Source organism: Notothenia coriiceps, unplaced genomic scaffold (assembly GCF_000735185.1).
Source record: "Notothenia coriiceps isolate Sejong01 unplaced genomic scaffold, NC01 NC01_scaffold00012100, whole genome shotgun sequence".
In the NCBI taxonomy this organism is placed as follows: domain Eukaryota; kingdom Metazoa; phylum Chordata; class Actinopteri; order Perciformes; family Nototheniidae; genus Notothenia; species Notothenia coriiceps.
This window is the reverse complement of record NW_011344801.1, coordinates 1-17,721: the sequence shown is the minus strand read 5'-3', so window position 1 is coordinate 17,721 and position 17,721 is coordinate 1. Positions and strand designations below refer to the sequence as shown.

At 41.4% G+C, this 17,721-nt stretch overlaps 1 protein-coding gene across 2 annotated transcripts; it reads left to right on the top strand.

The window, feature by feature from the left end:
- The first annotated feature begins 2,097 nt into the window (after positions 1-2,097).
- Positions 2,098-17,684, top strand: vps35 (VPS35 retromer complex component). 2 transcript variants are annotated; one of them, XM_010773123.1, is made up of 14 exons: positions 2,098-2,201; positions 4,845-4,940; positions 6,292-6,388; positions 7,761-7,884; positions 8,796-8,978; positions 9,470-9,689; positions 9,928-10,011; positions 11,096-11,205; positions 11,412-11,508; positions 12,187-12,335; positions 12,586-12,793; positions 16,092-16,247; positions 16,992-17,114; positions 17,204-17,684. In XM_010773123.1, the coding sequence occupies exons 1-14, from the start codon at positions 2,199-2,201 to the stop codon at positions 17,438-17,440; spliced, it is 1,887 nt and encodes a 628-aa protein (XP_010771425.1). In that variant the 5' UTR covers positions 2,098-2,198; the 3' UTR covers positions 17,441-17,684. The 2 variants fall into 2 exon arrangements, with proteins under 2 accessions (XP_010771425.1, XP_010771426.1); XM_010773124.1 differs by lacking the exon at positions 2,098-2,201 and adding an exon at positions 4,449-4,465.
- Positions 17,685-17,721: the final 37 nt, after the last annotated feature.

The following is a 17,721-nucleotide window of genomic DNA, read 5'->3' as shown; positions in this document are numbered from 1 at the left end:
TACCAAATCTATGCATACTGCTGCAATAAGTACATTAATTACAGTGGCGGCTAGTGGAAATTATTTTAGGTGGGGCTATTGTAATGGTGAATAAACCACACGGGGAACATTTTGAGAAATTATCCCTTAAATTAAATTGGCTACACTATTTCATCGTTGCTGTTGTATGATTGGTGTTTAGCTATGGTATTTAGCGTCTACAGCACCTCCGCTTTTAGGGTTGACGTAGACCCAAACGTCGCCCGGAGGTCCCCCGGTGTTGTTGCGGGAGCTGCTGCACTAGCTAACGCTCCACTGGCTAACGCTACATTAGCAAAACAAACGCTTATTTCTTTTGCAAATGGTGCGGCGGGCTTCAAACACGTTCCCCTCCACTGGTTTCAACCAAGCACTAAATTAGATGTTTTCCAACCAAATACGGTTGAACTGACACTTCCCCTTATTAATTTGTAAGTAGATTCGAAGATACATGAGTTTCTGACTGCCGCAAGCTGAAGCTTGGTTGCCAGGTTACTAGCTGGGTGTTCTCCAATAAGGGGCCGGGGGAAACAAAGTTAGTGATTACTGGTTCCATGTTGATTTAATTCAATACAAATTGTTGGGGGGAACTGAAAGGCTATTACCGTACTGGTTACTTTGCAGCCCGGACATTTCCCCCAAAACACATTTAGACGCTATCGCAACACAGAAGTACCTTTCAAATCTGATCATTTGTAAGACCTTCTAAATCATATTTAAGACCTTTCTTATTTTTTTGGTCATATTTAAGACCTTTTTAAGGCCTTACATTCAGATTATCAAATGTAAGACTTTTTAAGACCCCGCGGGAACCCTGAGGAGACTAAATACGAACATTATATGCAGACACAGACGTGGTTCAGAAACACAAATATTAGAAAACAGACCATTAAGGCAAAACATCTAGTTTGATGGATGCTGTCAAAACTTGTGTGTGTGTGTGTGTGTGTGTGTGTGTGTGTGTGTGTGTGTGTGTGTGTGTGTGTGTGTGTGTGTGTGTGTGTGTGTGTGTGTGTGTTTATTTAGCACGGACACATAGTATCTGTCCCCGGCTGTTTGAAGAGCAAGCATGGGAAACAAAAGACAGTGTTTACCTCTTTGCATCCAGCTAGTAACACACAGTTACAATCACACTCCCTGTAATTGACATAATTAATAGATAGTTTAGCTTCTCACCATCATTTGCTGTGGCCCACTGATGTTAACGATCGTCACTGAAAGGCTGCCTGTCAAACGTAAACATTCAGCCACGTGACTCGCAAACTCTCGCGAGAGTTTTACACAAGACGGATCCTTTCTAGCCATAACCCTGCACCGGGCGCTGACATTGGCGCCCGGTGATCATCAGATTTGACGACGCTGATTGGCTGAAATTATGTTTCGGAGCCATAGCTTACAGATAGCAACAGTCAGCTGCTAGTGGCTGCTGCTGCACTGGTTGAGGGCTCCTCTCCTTGCGCCCAGACGAGAGAGGGTAATGATACACGGGCAAGGCCAGGCCGGAAACATGTGACTTATCAGTAACTTTAGACATCGTAACACCATTTTAAACGAGATTTTATTGTAGATTATACATTTTACTGATACCAATTATTTAATATTTACCTTGTTCATTAAACATTTTAATTAAAAAATATATTTAAAAAAATATATATTTTAAAAAAATATATATATATATATATATTTTTTTTTTTTATTATTTGTAATGTGGGAAGAGGTGGGGCGGCGCCCTTAGCCTCCCTATGGGCCGGCCGCCACTGTCCATCTACCTTACCTTACCATCTGAGAGTGAGTAATTTAGTGAAGTAAGTCATTACTTTTTTTAAGTAAAAGTCATGTAATGCATTACTTCTTTTTTTTTTCACTACCCCAACAGTGATGGTGGTACACTTTATATACAGTTTATGGCTTTACACTTTAAATACACTCTATGGTGTTAGACTTTATATATAGAGTGTATGGTGTTACACTTTAAATATACATTATGTGGTGTAAAACTTCATTTATAGAGTTTATGGTAGGACACTTTATATACAGTAAACAGTCTATGTGGTGCACTGGCCCCGCCTCCCCTGAGAGGTGTAGCTGAATGCGGACCGTGAAGGCAGCATTAATGTGTCACATGACAGGCAGCCTCTCCGACTGAGCAGAGACCACAGGCAGAGACACATCAAATAATCATGGTAAGAAGTTTTCTAAATACAGCATTATTGTATGCATTTAAACGCTTCCTCTGTTTGCCTGCTTGTGTTCGGTTTCGTTGAATGCAACACCTATCATACAGTGTGTCCCTTCAGTTGGTGTAAAGGCTGTACGTGAAGCTGCTGTGGCCTAACGCCTCTGAGGCAGCGTCAGACAGCGACTGGCTAGGCTAACACTGCAGCTGAAAACAAGCCAGAAGCTAGTGGTTTTACTTTAATTGTATTGTATTCAAAAGCACATTCATCACATCCTGATATTCCGTCTCATGATACAGTTTAATGGGGTCAGTGAGTGTAGCCTGTTTTAGATTTATGGGACTAAAGAAGTGTAACAGTAAGGCTAGCTGTTGTTAGCCTAGCGTTTCTCTTCCGCTCTGCTGTGTCACATTTACTGAGCTAATGTTATGGCCTGCACCGGATAAACAGCAGGAACTATGTCAGCTGATTAGCAGCGGTGCCATTCCCAAAATGCCATAAGGCAAGAACACATAAACCATATTATTTCATAAGTGTTCGTACAATAGAATGCCTATTTGTACACACATTGTTCCTGCGGACATGTATACGTCCTCCGTAAACAGTAGGCTGTCTTTACGCTAGATGTGGGCTTTAGTTGGAATTGGGGTTGACGAGTATTTCACTTATTTGCAGCAGCCAGTGTTTTGGAAGTCAATACATTAAAATAAAACATTGTCATGTCTTGTATGTTTTAATTGTACTCTGTAAGTTTGTATCAAGCATGTTCTTATTTTATTTACCTAAAGTGATGTGGATAAGGTCCTTTTCACGGTTCCATTTGTAATTCAGTCCAGTCAACTGCTTTAACTAGATTAAAACTACAGATATGGAATGAAACTAAGTACATTTACTGTAGCATTATAGTCTATTTGAGTACAAATGTGGGGTACTTGGACTGTGTAATTCCATTGTATGCTACTTTTCACTTCCGCTCCCAATACATTTTGGAAGCCATTACTTTATGTTTTACTCCATTACATTTATCAACTTTTTTTTTAGACAACTTTTGCTAATTTACAGATTTAAATGGTTAACTAATACAAAAAAATACTCTTATAAATAAATATAATTATACCATAGGATATCCAGCAGTAGTAATTGAAATGACCTCCTCATTTAGCAGCAGTGATGAACACATTACTGCATCAAAGATCACAATCCACTACTTAAAGGTCCCATGTCATGCTTTCCCGGTTATTACCCGTCTCCTTGTGTGTTATGAAGGTTTTTCTGTATGTAAACGGTCTGCAGAGTCAAAAACCCTCAAAGCACACCCTGACGCGAGTAAAACTCTAACACAGAAAATACCTCTCTATGCTGCCCCAGAACACCTCGTTGGACATTTCTCTTTTTCCATTGTTTTCTTCCTGGGTACAGTGACGTGCCCAAATGGACCAATCCGTGGAGCCGTTACGTTACGTCTGCGGAGCCGTTAGGTTAAGTCCTTCCTCACACACTCAATCTTTTCTCAGCTGCAACTCTGCCAATTTCGTGTGTGTGTGTGTGTGTGTGTGTGTGTGTGTGTGTGTGTGTGTGTGTGTGTGTGTGTGTGTGTGTGTGTGTGTGTGTGTGTGTGTGTGTGTGTGTGTGTGTCGGGCTGGGTTTCGCTTTGTCTCGCTGTCTCGCCGACCCTGTCTCACACTGTCCGCTCCTCGCAGCAGCGAGCCTCGCAACGTCCCGCCAACACGGCACCCAGACCCCACGCAGCATTCTCCTCTGTTTATCATCAAGCCGTTTAGGACAGAGAGTGAATACACATACTATACAGAGATAGTGTATGTCAAGGAGTGAACTCTGAGGCATGAACTCAATTGCACGACTCAAACTCAGACTCGGATAGTGTTTCAAAATAAAGACTTTACAAGCAAAACAAAACAAAACACTCTTTCGAGGAAAACTAGAACAATGATCAATAACATAGATCCGTGAGAAGTCCGTGAGGTAAGCAGGAATGTAGGTCATAGAGACAACGAACTGACAATGAACAGGAGGGAGCTAACACCGTATATACACAGGTAAAGGGGACACAGGTGGAAACAATCAGGGCGGGGAAAATAATCAAGGACGCAGGAGACGGAAGGGGGCGGGGAGCGTGGAGGCCTGAAATGAGAGGGAGAATTAATTAAGGGGATAAACATAAAGGACAGGGCAAAGGGACATGACAAAACTAACAAAGAATAAACTTTCACTATAAGTTTCTTAGACATGACACTGTATGAGAAACCAATGTGAGTTTGGAAAATTGCACAATATAAATCTATTCTAGTAGACCTCAACAATGGAAATATGATCAGTAGAAATGGCCATGACATGGGACCTTTAATGTATATGATTCTGGACTTTCCCATTGCACATAATGAGTACTTTTACTTTAAAACTTATTTATGTTTTTATTATATTTTTCGATGCCAGTACTCTTTCTTCAGTAAAATGTTGAATGCTGGTCTTTGAGTTGTAACCAGGTCGTTTTAAAATGTAGTATCACTTTAGTAAAACATTTCAGTACTTCTCCAGCACTGGTTAAAGTGACTGTTGGACTGTATTGATTTATTCATCACAGTGTAAATCAAGATTGAAATAAGTTGTGTTTAATCTCCTGGTCTTCAGCCCACCTCGCAGTCTCCCCAGGACGAACAGGAGAAGCTTCTGGATGAAGCGGTGCAGGCTGTGAAGGTCCAGTCCTTCCAGATGAAGCGATGCCTGGTAGGTTGCTTCAGTATGTGAAATATATGGTTTTAGTTGAATAATTGTTTAAACCCACTGTTTTGCTGGTGAGCTACCCTGCCTTTAGGACCTATAATCAGGGACATACTGGCACGTCTTCTATTCCATTGATCAGTTTTCTTTATGGAAATGGGTTCATCAACTGGCATCAAAGGACATTAGTGTACCTTGAGCATCTATAGCCAACAGGATGTCACCCTAACAGAAATGTAGAAGTCTCTTCCATTACCAGTCAAATGACATGATTCTTTATATCCTATTCACGGTACCACGGTAATAAACAAAAAAACTATTTACATTTAGAGCTAGGGTTAGGAAGTTGAACACATCACAATAAACACATTTAAAATCTATAAAAACTGTTTCATATGTCAAATACTTTAAACACTCAATTCGAGTTTCTCATCATTTACTACACTTTACGAGATAACATTTATACATACTGCAAATATTATAATTTTCCTCTGCCAAATGGCGTTTGAAGGCGTCATAATGTAATTCAATGGAACCTCGCTCTGTTAACGTTAAATGTTAGCTCTATTGTTTACCCAAGCAGGACTGTGTTTCCAACGGCTGCTTACAGCTACTAGCTCACAGCTAACGTTACCTTTCTCTCCTGCTGCTAATTCTCAACAAGGATTTGTTGTTCACAGAGTAGCATTATCAGGGCAATCAATTACACTTTCTATCGTCCCAGGGGCGACAGTACAACGTCAGTATCGTCCTGGTAGCTGTGTGATAAAGAGTACCATCACATACACAGAATGTTGGCATGGTACTGAATTTCCTGTTCTTGTGACCCCCCTCGTTCAGTTTTATGCCTAAAATAAATTACAGCTTATGGTTGTACATATTTGTTGGACATATTGGAGTTAACCCATATTCAAAACAAAACACCTAGGAATGCATGTCAGTGCTATGGGCATGCTTTACAATAAGTTGCTAAAAGAGTATTTAAAGTAAAGAAAAATGTGTCCTTGTATGTGGTCTCACTGGGAAGTAAATGAACCAGCATGTAGAGTACAGCAGTGACGACAGCATGATTATGTTTTAATAAGATAAGATATACTTTATCAATCCCAAAGTAGGACATGTTTTCAATTCAGCAGCATGTAAAACAAGTATTGCACATCATTCCAAATAAAAGAGTAGAAAATAAACATCTCAAAATGGAAGATAAAACGGAACTATAAGAGTGAAAATATAAAGGTTGACCATGAAGAAAAAAAATGTAAACTATCTGACAAACACAACACAATTGAAGGGTTAGGGTTGAGCCCCAGGTGTGATTATTGTGCATGTTAACAGCCTGATTGGTTTGTTCCTGCAGGACAAGAACAAGCTGATGGATGCCCTGAAGCACGCCTCCAACATGCTTGGGGAGCTCCGGACCTCCATGCTGTCTCCAAAGAGCTACTATGAGCTCTGTATCCTCAACAGCTACAATGTATGCATGTTGGAAATGTCACTTAAATGGACATATGGCAATGCTATGATACATTTGTGCTCACTTCACATATATCTTTGTAACATCACATACATTTTGTATGTAATCTTATCTAAACATGTTTGTCTGTATAATAACTAGTGCTGGCCTGTCTCCTAGAAAAGCATCTGACAAAACTTGTTTTTATGGACAGTGTCTCCATTTAAGCCAGTGTAGGTGAGCTGTGCTTGCTGATCATGAAAGAACAGATTTGCCACAAAAGCATTTTCTTTATATCTGAATGTTTCACCATTAATCTTCTAAGAAGTTGACCGTGACTTGTTTAGGCTGTATGACTACCGTAATTTTCGGACTATAAGGCGCACCTGAATATAAGCCGCAGCAGCTAAATTGAATGATGTGTACATATATAAGCCGCACTGATAAACCGCAGGTGTTTTAATGTTTAATTACCATATGTAAGGGTTCGTGCACAGAGGGGATTGTCGGGAAAGAGATGGCTGCTTGAGGAAAGCTCCCATTTATTAACATTTCAACAAACAAGTTGCATATTTGCATAACGTATTCAAGTGTTACCATTTAGTGCAATAGTAGCTACAGAACATGTACTGTGCTGTGTAAACTGTACTGTATCACATAGCATTTCAGACACACAAACTTTTCAACTTTCAAACTTAAACGGTGCGCTCCCAGCGCACGTACCGGCAGTGATCTACAGCAGCGGTTTTCAACCAGTGGTACGGGGACAAACTGTCTCGCTCTCGTAACGTCTGTCTGTCTTGTTCTCGTTCTGTCTCTCGTACCACTCTCGGTTCCACTTTTACTTTTGCGCGCTACCTGTCTCACTCTTTTCCGGCCTCCAGCTTTTCCTGCTGGAGCCCACCGCTTAAAGGTGGGGTCCGCGGACCGGCCATAGAGCCCATAGAGTTAAAGGTGGTGGACTGTAACCTGTAAAATCCATAGATTTAGGAGGTCCCCTAGTGGCCGTTAGCTGTAAAAGTCCATAGATTAGCCGCACCGTTATATAAGCCGCAGCGTCGAAAAATGGGAAAAAAGGCGCGGCTTATAGTCCGAAAATTACGGTAGTTGTTTCCCCTCTATCATTATAACGGGCTGTTCACAATGAACATAGTAGAGTACAGGCGATATGTCTTGGAGATACTAGAGTGGAACTCCAGTGACTTGGTACTGGAGTTTGAGTGCTGCTGAAACTCTGGTGAGCTGTGCAGTACTGTGCCAAACACTGCCTGTGTAGAAACTTGAGGGAGGGTTAAAGCAGTTGCAATAATGAGCTTATGTTGTTTGTGGAGGGTCCATGGAGGCTGTGCACTGCTCCCTAACTGTCCCTTTAGACATGGCTATCTCTGATGAACTGCACTACCTGGAAGTGTATCTGACTGATGAGTTTGCCAAAGGACGTAAGGTGGCAGATCTGTATGAGCTGGTGCAGTACGCAGGCAACATCATCCCCAGACTGTGAGTACCAACATCAAACATGACCATAACCAATATACGTTGTCTTTAAAATATCTGAGTTATTCCCTCTTTACAATAACATGTTTGGTTTGGCTGGAAACAAACAACTCTGATCCTTTAAATGCACACTAAGGCAACACTGTATTTATTTATTTGCCCCCTTTTATTGACTTATTTATGACATTTTACAGTCACGAGGACAAATCTGTTTCGTTCCTAAATATTTGATCAGGCATATGTTAGGTTTGCCAGAGAAGGACATAATTGAATGACTACATGGACATGAGGGATGCTGAGGCTGGGGCAGTGAGAGACAGGAGAGGGCAGCGTTATTGGGAAGTCTTCCAGGACTGAGGCATATATTTAACAAAATGACAAACCTGTTAATACTTCATAGATGTTTGTGTTATTTGTAAAATGGCTCCATTGAAGTGAAATAAAACTCCCAGTAAAGTGTAAACATGTTAACAGTGAAGATGCCCAAAGCAAGGAGAGCCCCGAGTGTATATTTCTATACGCTGTCATGATGTTGGATTTAAGCTAATCAAATGTACAATCCAAGTTGTAGTGAAGAGGAGCAGATTACATTTAGTTCCATTAATACTATTTGATATTTGTTCTTTCAAAAATGTGATTATATACTAGGTGCAAAACATATGAATATGATTTGCTTTATTGCACCTCAATTCATTTCCATTAGCTTCTTATCTTTCAAACAATACCAGGCAAATGCATCATGGCTTTCTAGTTGATTCACTATTCATACTTGGTATGTTCTTCACATACTTTGCGTAACGTTGCTCACTCCATTTAAGTTCAGCATGTTCTCTCATAGATACTGCACATGTCAGGCTTCATACAGATTTCTGTTGTCTTTCACCATCAATCCTCTTACGCTCCTCCCTCCCCAGCTACCTGCTCATCACTGTGGGGGTGGTGTACGTGCGCTCCTTCCCTCAGTCCCGTAAGGACATCCTGAAGGACCTGGTGGAGATGTGCCGGGGGGTCCAGCACCCTCTCAGGGGCCTCTTCCTCAGAAACTACCTCCTGCAGTGCACCCGCAACATCCTGCCAGACGATGGAGAGCAGCCAGAGTAAGACAGCCTCTCTGAGTGTCCCTCATCCACAACATCCCGATACTACCATCAAGATGTTGAAAAGTCATCAGTCCTGTGAAGCAGCACCTTTTATGTCTTAACCAAGTTCACAGCAAATCAGGGAGAGAAAATAAATACTAAAACAGGTTTTACAATCTGAATTTGAAATACTTTGGAGAATGAATGTAAAGTTAACATAATACCAAAAAAGGAAATGTACAAATCTAATTCTTAAACTATCACAATGGGATAGCTACAGGAAAAGCTTTTGTTTTTATTTTTTTACTTTGGGATTTCTAAATATAAGACTAATGTACAAGTACAACACTCGAAGAAGACTGGCACAATTAACTTCATGAATCGGTTCGTAACCGCTCTGCTCACAAAACATGATGTTGATATTGCGCTTCTCGTTTCCATTTTGGATAGAAAGGGAACTTGACTTTAGTTTTGAATACTGCTCTAAACTCTTCATGTTTTGATCTCAGGGGAACAGAGGAGATGACTGGTGACATCAACGACTCCATCGACTTTGTCCTGCTCAACTTTGCTGAGATGAACAAGCTGTGGGTGAGGATGCAGCACCAGGGACACAGCCGAGACCGAGAGAAGAGGGAGAAGGAGCGGCAGGAGCTGAGGATCCTGGTGGGAACCAACCTGGTGCGCCTCAGCCAGCTGGAGGGGGTCAACGTGGAGAAGTACAAACAGGTTTGTGCACAATCAAGTCATTAAGGTTGGGAAATTAATTATGTCAAAGTGTACAACTTTTTTAATAGAGCGAACAAAAATGAGGCCAGATTTGTCTGGTTATTTTAAATTGTTCTAAGACAACAAAATGATGGTTCGGCCTTCACTACGGCAAAATCCAAAGACACAAATGTACAATCATTTGGCTTATAGGGCATTTTGTCCTGTGTGTGTATGTGTTTGCTGTTTGTGTCTCCAGATTGTTCTCTCAGGAGTGCTGGAGCAGGTGGTAAACTGCAGAGACTCTCTGGCTCAGGAGTATCTCATGGAGTGCATCATTCAGGTACACACCGGAGATTACAGCTTTTATTATCGTCAGTATACAGTACATGAAGGGCTGGGAAGGTAACTTCAAAAATGTAAACTGTTACGATTACTCGTAACCTGTAAAAGTCTGAATATGAGTATCAAAGTCAAAAAGTAACCTGAATACTTTCCGTTAGCTTTTGGATAACCTCAATATCAAATGCAATGCACATTTTTTTAAAGCGAAAATAAATATCAATACAATCTTTTTGACTGAAGTTTATTATGTAAGACAACAGAACAATGTGACTATAGAAAAGAAGAAAGAAAGATATTTAGGATCAAAATGTGTCATCTTAAATGATAGGCTAGGTATACAAAATAATGGTTTACAAATTCTGTTTTAGTTTCATACTTTATTAAAAGCTTAAAATATTTTTATTGAATAAATCAGTTGTCCACAAAAAGACATTTAACATAATTGACGTCTACCTATGGTACACTGATCTTTATTTGTAAATGTATTGTAAAATTGTAATCCTGCTAGTTATCCCCATTTTTATAAAACGTACCAGTAATCTGATTTAACATTTGTCTTATTTCACCTTAAAGGAATGCAGTTACCTTTTTTTGTCTGATGATTATGTCATTCCAGTACTTGTAATCCATCCCCCCCCAAGCCTGAGTTCATTATTGCATAATCCAATGCAAGTCTATTCCAAATAATTAAATTCAAGTACAATATGAACAATGTTATAGGCAACAACATAGGGCAATCTATAAAAGGGCTAGTTAATAGTACCAATGTTTAAATGACAATTTGGTGGAAACAATTTTTTTGATGTTGTCCCCCCGTTTCCTGGGAAACGAGGACCTCTTCATTGCACAGTTGTTCAACCCTCTATAAGAATATCTTTGAATGCTCAAATGTAACTATCTTCAGGACATGTTAGGATATTCTGTTAATGGAACTCCACTTATTGGTAGGGGCTTTCATTGTTGAAGAAAGAGGAGGAGAACAGATTGCACTGAATCCATGTGTATGTAGAATCCACTGTCCCTCCACACCCTGCTACAGCAGAGCCCTCCCCTCCTGGACTAAAAGACTCTTCTGTTGTCAGGTTTTCCCAGACGAGTTCCACCTTCAGACCCTCAACCCCTTCCTGCGCTCCTGTGCTGATCTCCACCAACACGTCAACGTCAAGAACATCATCATTGCCCTCATTGACAGGTACACTTAGCCTCTCTGCTAGTTCGCGTAGCTAATTTCAAAATAAGCTTTGTCTTTTCACTGTGAGAGTATCACTGCGTCTTTGGAAAATAAGGTCAATGAACAATTAAAAAGTGGATTTAGTGTGAAGTGACTCGTTAAAGAAAAATGTGTGAGCCCAGCTCTGCTGCCTGTTGGTGGATGCACTCACTTTCTGTTTGTTTCAGACTGGCTCTGTTCGCTCATCGAGAAGACGGGCCCGGCATTCCAGCTGAGATCAAACTGTTCGACATCTTCTCTCAACAAGTAGCCACCGTCATTCAAGTAGGTTATACTGAGTTTAAAAGATCATTTCATTAATCAGTACAAACACATCCAAAGTAGCAAAGCAGCAGTCTGACTACATCAGACCTTAACACTTCTGATGTATGATTTCACGCTTTCACATTTGGATATTAAAGGTTTCATGTCATATACAGTGTAGTTTATATTTAATACATATGAGTTACAAGGAAACACTATTTTGTGTTGAATAGTTAGGTCTGCACAGGTCATTTACATTTGATCAAAATTGCAAAATGGCCTAGTTCAATATCCAAATTGCTGTAAGTGTAATATTTGATAGAGTAAATATGATTCAATGTTAATTATTGTGGGGTTATCCCTCCCAATCTGACAGGGCTTTAACTTTAGAATGAGAAATCCTCTACAAGTCCCACAGAGTTACAGCAAAGAGACAGATCAATTGAAAAATAAAAATGCAAGCACACTTTAACAAAATAAGAACATATCCAGGGTTAAAATAAGTATAAAACTAAATAAATAGAATCCTGTAATTCATTAAATAAATGTTGCAGATATCACTGTTATAATATCAATAGTGACGTTACAGTCTGAAGTAGTGAAGCAGCAGCCTGTACTAACAGTAATACGTTTCACAAAAGCACCAGCACCACCAATACTAACGTTGGACTAACCTCACCCTCTCTGACCCTCCTCCAGTCTCGCCAGGACATGCCCTCAGAGGACGTGGTCTCTCTGCAGGTTTCTCTCATCAACCTGGCCATGAAGTGCTACCCTGACCGTGTGGACTACGTAGACAAAGTCCTGGAGAGTACTGTGGAGATCTTCAACAAGCTCAACCTGGAACAGTAAGTCCTCAAAGTCCTGACACACAAGAAGACAGACGTTTGTGTTCACAGACGAGAGACAGAAAAGGAAAGAGTAATTGTTAAGAGAGGAGGGAGAATAAAGTTGGACAGTGATCAGAAATGATACTCATGAAGCACTGTTACTCCATGTACATGTTGTTATCACTGACATAATTGAAAATAGATCATTAGCCTCTTTGCCTGGCCTGCATTCCCTCTCATGTGTCTCTCTGGTTCCCCCCCCCTCCAGCATAGCGACTAGCAGCGCAGTGTCCAAGGAGCTGACCCGCCTGCTGAAGATCCCGGTAGACACCTACAATAACGTCCTGACGGTGCTGCAGCTCAAACACTTCCCTCCGCTCTTCGAGTACTTCGACTTCGAGTCACGCAAGAGCATGAGCTGCTACGTGCTGAGCAACACGCTGGACTACAACACCACCATCCTGGCCCAGGAGCAGGTCAGACCCTCACCACTGGTTCAGCTCTGAAGGCATTGTTGCTTTGTGACAGGAGGGGCGGGCAGACACACACGCACACAAACACACACACACGCACGGACAGACGGATATTGTGGTCTTAGGTCGCATTCACACCGAATAGTCCGCTTCTCTGGTGCTCACCAGACCACAGTTTGTTACATTGTTACATTTATCAGAAGGTTCGGTTTGCGTTCAAACGGGCAAAACTCAAACAAACTATAAACTTTAAACACAAGTCATGTGCACGGAAATGCTGTCCAACCATTGGTCAGACACTAAGGGGGTAAAAACGCAAAACCCGGCAATTTCTACCGGAGCCTCCGCCATGGAGCATCGGCACTTTCGGCAGGTTATTCTCATGCTGCTGTTAATCTGGAGAGCATATCAACAGCAACTTGTGACACGTAAATACTACGCTTCCTATGTTTTGGTGCGGACTGCGTTCACACCAGTGATGAAACGCTCCAGAGTTCACTAGCAAGCGGTCCGAGACCACCCCTTTTAGCGGACCAGAGTCCGGTTGTTTAGTTCACTTAAGAGGTCTCGGACTGTGTTCACACCGACCCAAATGAACCGCACCAAGCGGCTAAACGCACCAGGGTTCGATTCAACCGGACTATACAAGGCTGGTGTAAATGCGACCTTAGACTATCTATCACACCCTTTTAGCTGTTCTTCTTGTTAGTAGGGCTGCAACAAACGACTAATTTGATAATCGATTAATTTATCGATTAATGAAACGATTAATCGATTATTCGGATCGTTAAAGTTTTAACTGTACTACTACTTATATCAATACTGCTTATCGATCCGGTCCTTTTAACGATAGTATTAACGGTTCTTTTGACAAGAAATAAGGTAAACTAACTAAACAAATTGTGAACAAAACTAACATTGCTTTTTATTTTAATTAAATGCATAATATTTCACATCAAAAGAAACAAATCATATTAAATAATGTGATGACAGAACTGTAAACAGAATAGCTGAAACTTTAACAAAATAACTCAGTTACCTCTAATCATTAACCTATGTTTTTATAACTGAGTTAACTCTGTGTGTTGCTGTTAGCATACATAACACCTGTCGTGGAAACGTTACTCGTGGACGGGGCTACAGAGCTACTAGAAAGACAGTCGAACCCGGTGCATTCCTCCGTCTGAATGTGGTGCACTTTTGCTAAATGTTTAGACAAATTGCTCGTTTTACCGCCTTTATATGATAAACTGTTATTGCACTTTTGGTAACGAGCATTGTCCACATCGAGACGGCTAAAGTTTAACCACACCTCGGAGCGCGTTCTCTCCGCCATCTCCTGCGTCTGTGTGTAAACTGCCCCGCCCCCTCGCAAGCAGGCGGGGGAGAGATCGCTCGTCTGAATTGGGAAGATCGAAAATACATTATAGACGCATTTTGTAGTCATATTGCATATTAGAAACTGAGTTGGCGACACTAAGACTGCGATATAATGTTTATGTAGCAATAATACATATGACATATGTTTTTAAATCTCTCCTGTACCGATAAAAAAGAGCGATAACGTTGGAGCTTAACGGGGTGTAGAACACATGTGATGACGTCACCAACGAATCGACGACTGAATTAGTTGCCAACTAATTTGGTAATCGATTTTAATCGATTAAGTCGATTAGTTGTTACACCCCTACTTGTTAGAGTTGACTTTCTGACGCCAACGGCAACAGGAGTCCGCCATACGAAACTGTGGTGTATGTTTAACGTCACATTTTCCCCTGCAGCACTACATGGAGCATTGTACACCAAGAAGTCCTGCTTTAATTTGATCCCTTACAGCAGTGGTTCCCAAACTTTTTGTCTTGTGTCCCCCTTGAGCTGTTCTCCCTTCTATAAGAACATTTGTGATGATTCGCCTACATGTTATCTTGTGTTAAACCCTTTGTAATCCTTTTTAACCCAACTGCTCATTAGATGAAAATCACTTGAATAACTCACCCTTTACACAAATGCATTTAAACTTTTTTAAATATATATTATTCAGTGAAAGTGAATAACATTAAGACTCACTTCTAGCAGTTTCAACCTCTTTTGTTAAGACTAGAGCTTTCATTGTCTCTCAATGAGGGTTAGGTTAGCTTGCTTGTCTCTAATAAGGTTTGATAGTTCCATGGGCAGGATACCAGGCTTATGAAAACTGATTTAAAAAAATGTGTGACACAACCCCTATTTTCTACAAACCCCCTCCCTTCCAGTCCCCTAGGGGTCCCCGTACCCCCAGTTGGGAACCACTGCCTACACTAACTAGGGCAGTGTTTTCCTTAAGCCCCGCCTCCGCTCGCCTTCACGTCAGTGTCACGTCTGTCTTGAATAACTCCGTATTCGGCTTTTAGCGCATTTAAACAATTTAAAACCTTGTGATTTAATAAGAGTTAAGTGTTTAATATGGGAAGTGGATTCAGGTCAAAAATAATCTGCTGGTTTCCAGATTTCACTTTCCGAATGTCATTTTTGGGCCCTTAATGAAACAGGTGTGCAGTACCACTGTTTGGCCACTACGAACATTCACCTCACCGTCCGTCTTACCTCCTTGTTGCTTGGAGTAGAATCCCTAGATCTGTGATCCCTTCAATTACAGTTGTGCCTCAAAATGTAGTCTAGTAGACCATGAAACTGTATACGCTGTAGCGCTGCTCCATCAAAACCTGTCAGTGTGTAGGAAGTCACTGCAGCCTCACAAGTACAGGAAAAAAAGAAAGACATTTGGAGATTTGTAAAACTGTCCCGACAAGCTGTTGCTAATGTGGCGACTATATATGCAAACACTGAGGTATAACCAGCTGCTGGTGTGTGCAGCACGAGACCAATCTAAACTCGCTTTGTCATCATTAGAGCATCTTATCGTTACACTGTCAGGGTAACTACGCAGCATTTAGGAAGCACCCTTATTGATTGGTATTGATACTTGGTTTTATTTCCAAATTATTACTCCTACTTTGGCCTATTGTTAATACCAATATACATATTTACATGTTCTTTGTCTCCTGTTATCGTGACACTGGTACAGGACACATACAATATAATGCTTTGACTGAGGGTACATTTTCTAGAAATGTGCTTCTAGGTTATTAATCAAAATGAAGGCCCTTTTGTAGTTGAGTTCAGTTGATGAGGTTTGGCCCCTTACTCCTGTGACTTTCTGACTGAGACCCATGACCTCATCACAGTGCTCCACCGGCCAAAATCAGGGAGGAATTTGAATAAAAGAACGTAACATTAATTTCCTCCCCCGCTGTTTCTCTAGGTGGACGCCATCCTGTCCCTGGTATCCACACTGATCCAGGACCAGCCGGACCAACCCGCTGATGACCCTGACCCAGAGGACTTTGCTGAGGAGCAAAGCCTTGTGGGACGTTTCATCCACCTGCTCAAATCTGAGGATCCGGATCAACAGTACCTGGTGGGCCCCCCCCCCCTGACAGATGAATATAGACACACTAATCTGCTACTGTGTTACTGCTGACTCTTTAGGAAGTCTTGCTGCAGTGCTTCCTTTTTAAAGTATTTTTCCACCAGTTCAGACTTGATGTGTACTGCGATGGATTACATGCTGATTTTGATATCGCAGAGAAACAAATGCAATCAGTGGCTGCCGTGGAAACATGCTTTAAAGAATGTGAAACTCTGCAGCAGTCTTTGGATCTGAAACGTGTGTATCTCTAACTGACTCTGTTAGGGATGCTCCGATCGCCAATTTTGGGGCCGATCGCTGGAATCAGTATCGGCCGATACCGATCGCCGATCCGATCGAGTGGGCGGGGCCTAAATGGAAGATTTAAACATCACTTGAAATCTTCCATTTAAAGTGATGTTTAGAACTCAGTTAATGGGGCTAATTCACTGGAGCTTCCACAAACAACAACCAACTTAATTATTACATTCAAATGAAGTACATTATTCAAGTTTACATTAACTTTGGATAATAACACAGGAGAAATTAGCGGAAGTGCTCTCTTTTCCTCTCTCCCTCTCTCTCTCCCCCTCTCTCCCTCTCCTGACAGCCTGTCAGTATCTCACGCAGCTCACTGATCCAGTAATGAATGACCAGAAAAATAAATATATGTATAACTAGTTTAGCTTGTTCCAGAGGTAGATAAAATTGCTAAGTGTGTTTTGTTAGGTCTAACTCTTGTTTTGTGGTCAGATCCTGAACACAGCCCGGAAACACTTTGGTGCGGGGGGGAACCTGCGGATCCGCTACACACTGCCCCCCCTGGTGTTCGCTCCCTACCAGCTGGCCTTCAGATACAAGGAGAACTCCTCATCGGTGAGCAAACTGTCCTTCACTCTAACTCACATACTGTGTTTAGAGTTTCCTCCATCCTGTTTCATGCCTTCACATCGGTCTGTCTTCAGGATGACAAGTGGGAGAAGAAGTGTCAGAAGATCTTCTCGTTCGCACATCAGACCATCAGTGCTCTTATCAAAGCGGAGCTGGCGGAGCTGCCTCTGCGCCTCTTCCTGCAGGGGGCGCTGGCCGCAGGGGAGATCGGCTTTGAGAACCACGAGACTGTAGCTTATGAGTTCATGTCCCAGGTACAGTGTTTCATAAGACTCAGGCCTGTAAAATGTACCGGGTTTAAGAACGCCTGAAGACTGTGACTCCTCTAATTATAAATGTGTTTCTGTTATACTCATGGATTCATGTACAATTTCAAAGTAAAATATGTATGGAATGGGGGAAAGGTACAGGTGATGACTTTGATTTTATAAAAAGGAAGCGCTGAGCATCTTGAGTGTACTATTAAAAGAAGAAACCAAGACCTAAAAACTATTTAGGTTCAGGTTATTTATTTGTACCTGTAGGTAGATTTGTTTTGCAGATAAAAGTCCACCGATCCATTGTGACACACGTGTAAAAAATGGCGTCCCCC

What these genes read in the sequence shown, in the direction of transcription:
- vps35 (XM_010773123.1), top strand. An exon ending in ACGTGGAGAAGTACAAACAG is followed by an intron (nt 9,690 to 9,927) that starts GTTTGTGCACAA and finishes TTGTGTCTCCAG; the next exon opens with ATTGTTCTCTCAGGAGTGCT. An exon ending in ATCATTGCCCTCATTGACAG is followed by an intron (nt 11,206 to 11,411) that starts GTACACTTAGCC and finishes TGTTTGTTTCAG; the next exon opens with ACTGGCTCTGTTCGCTCATC.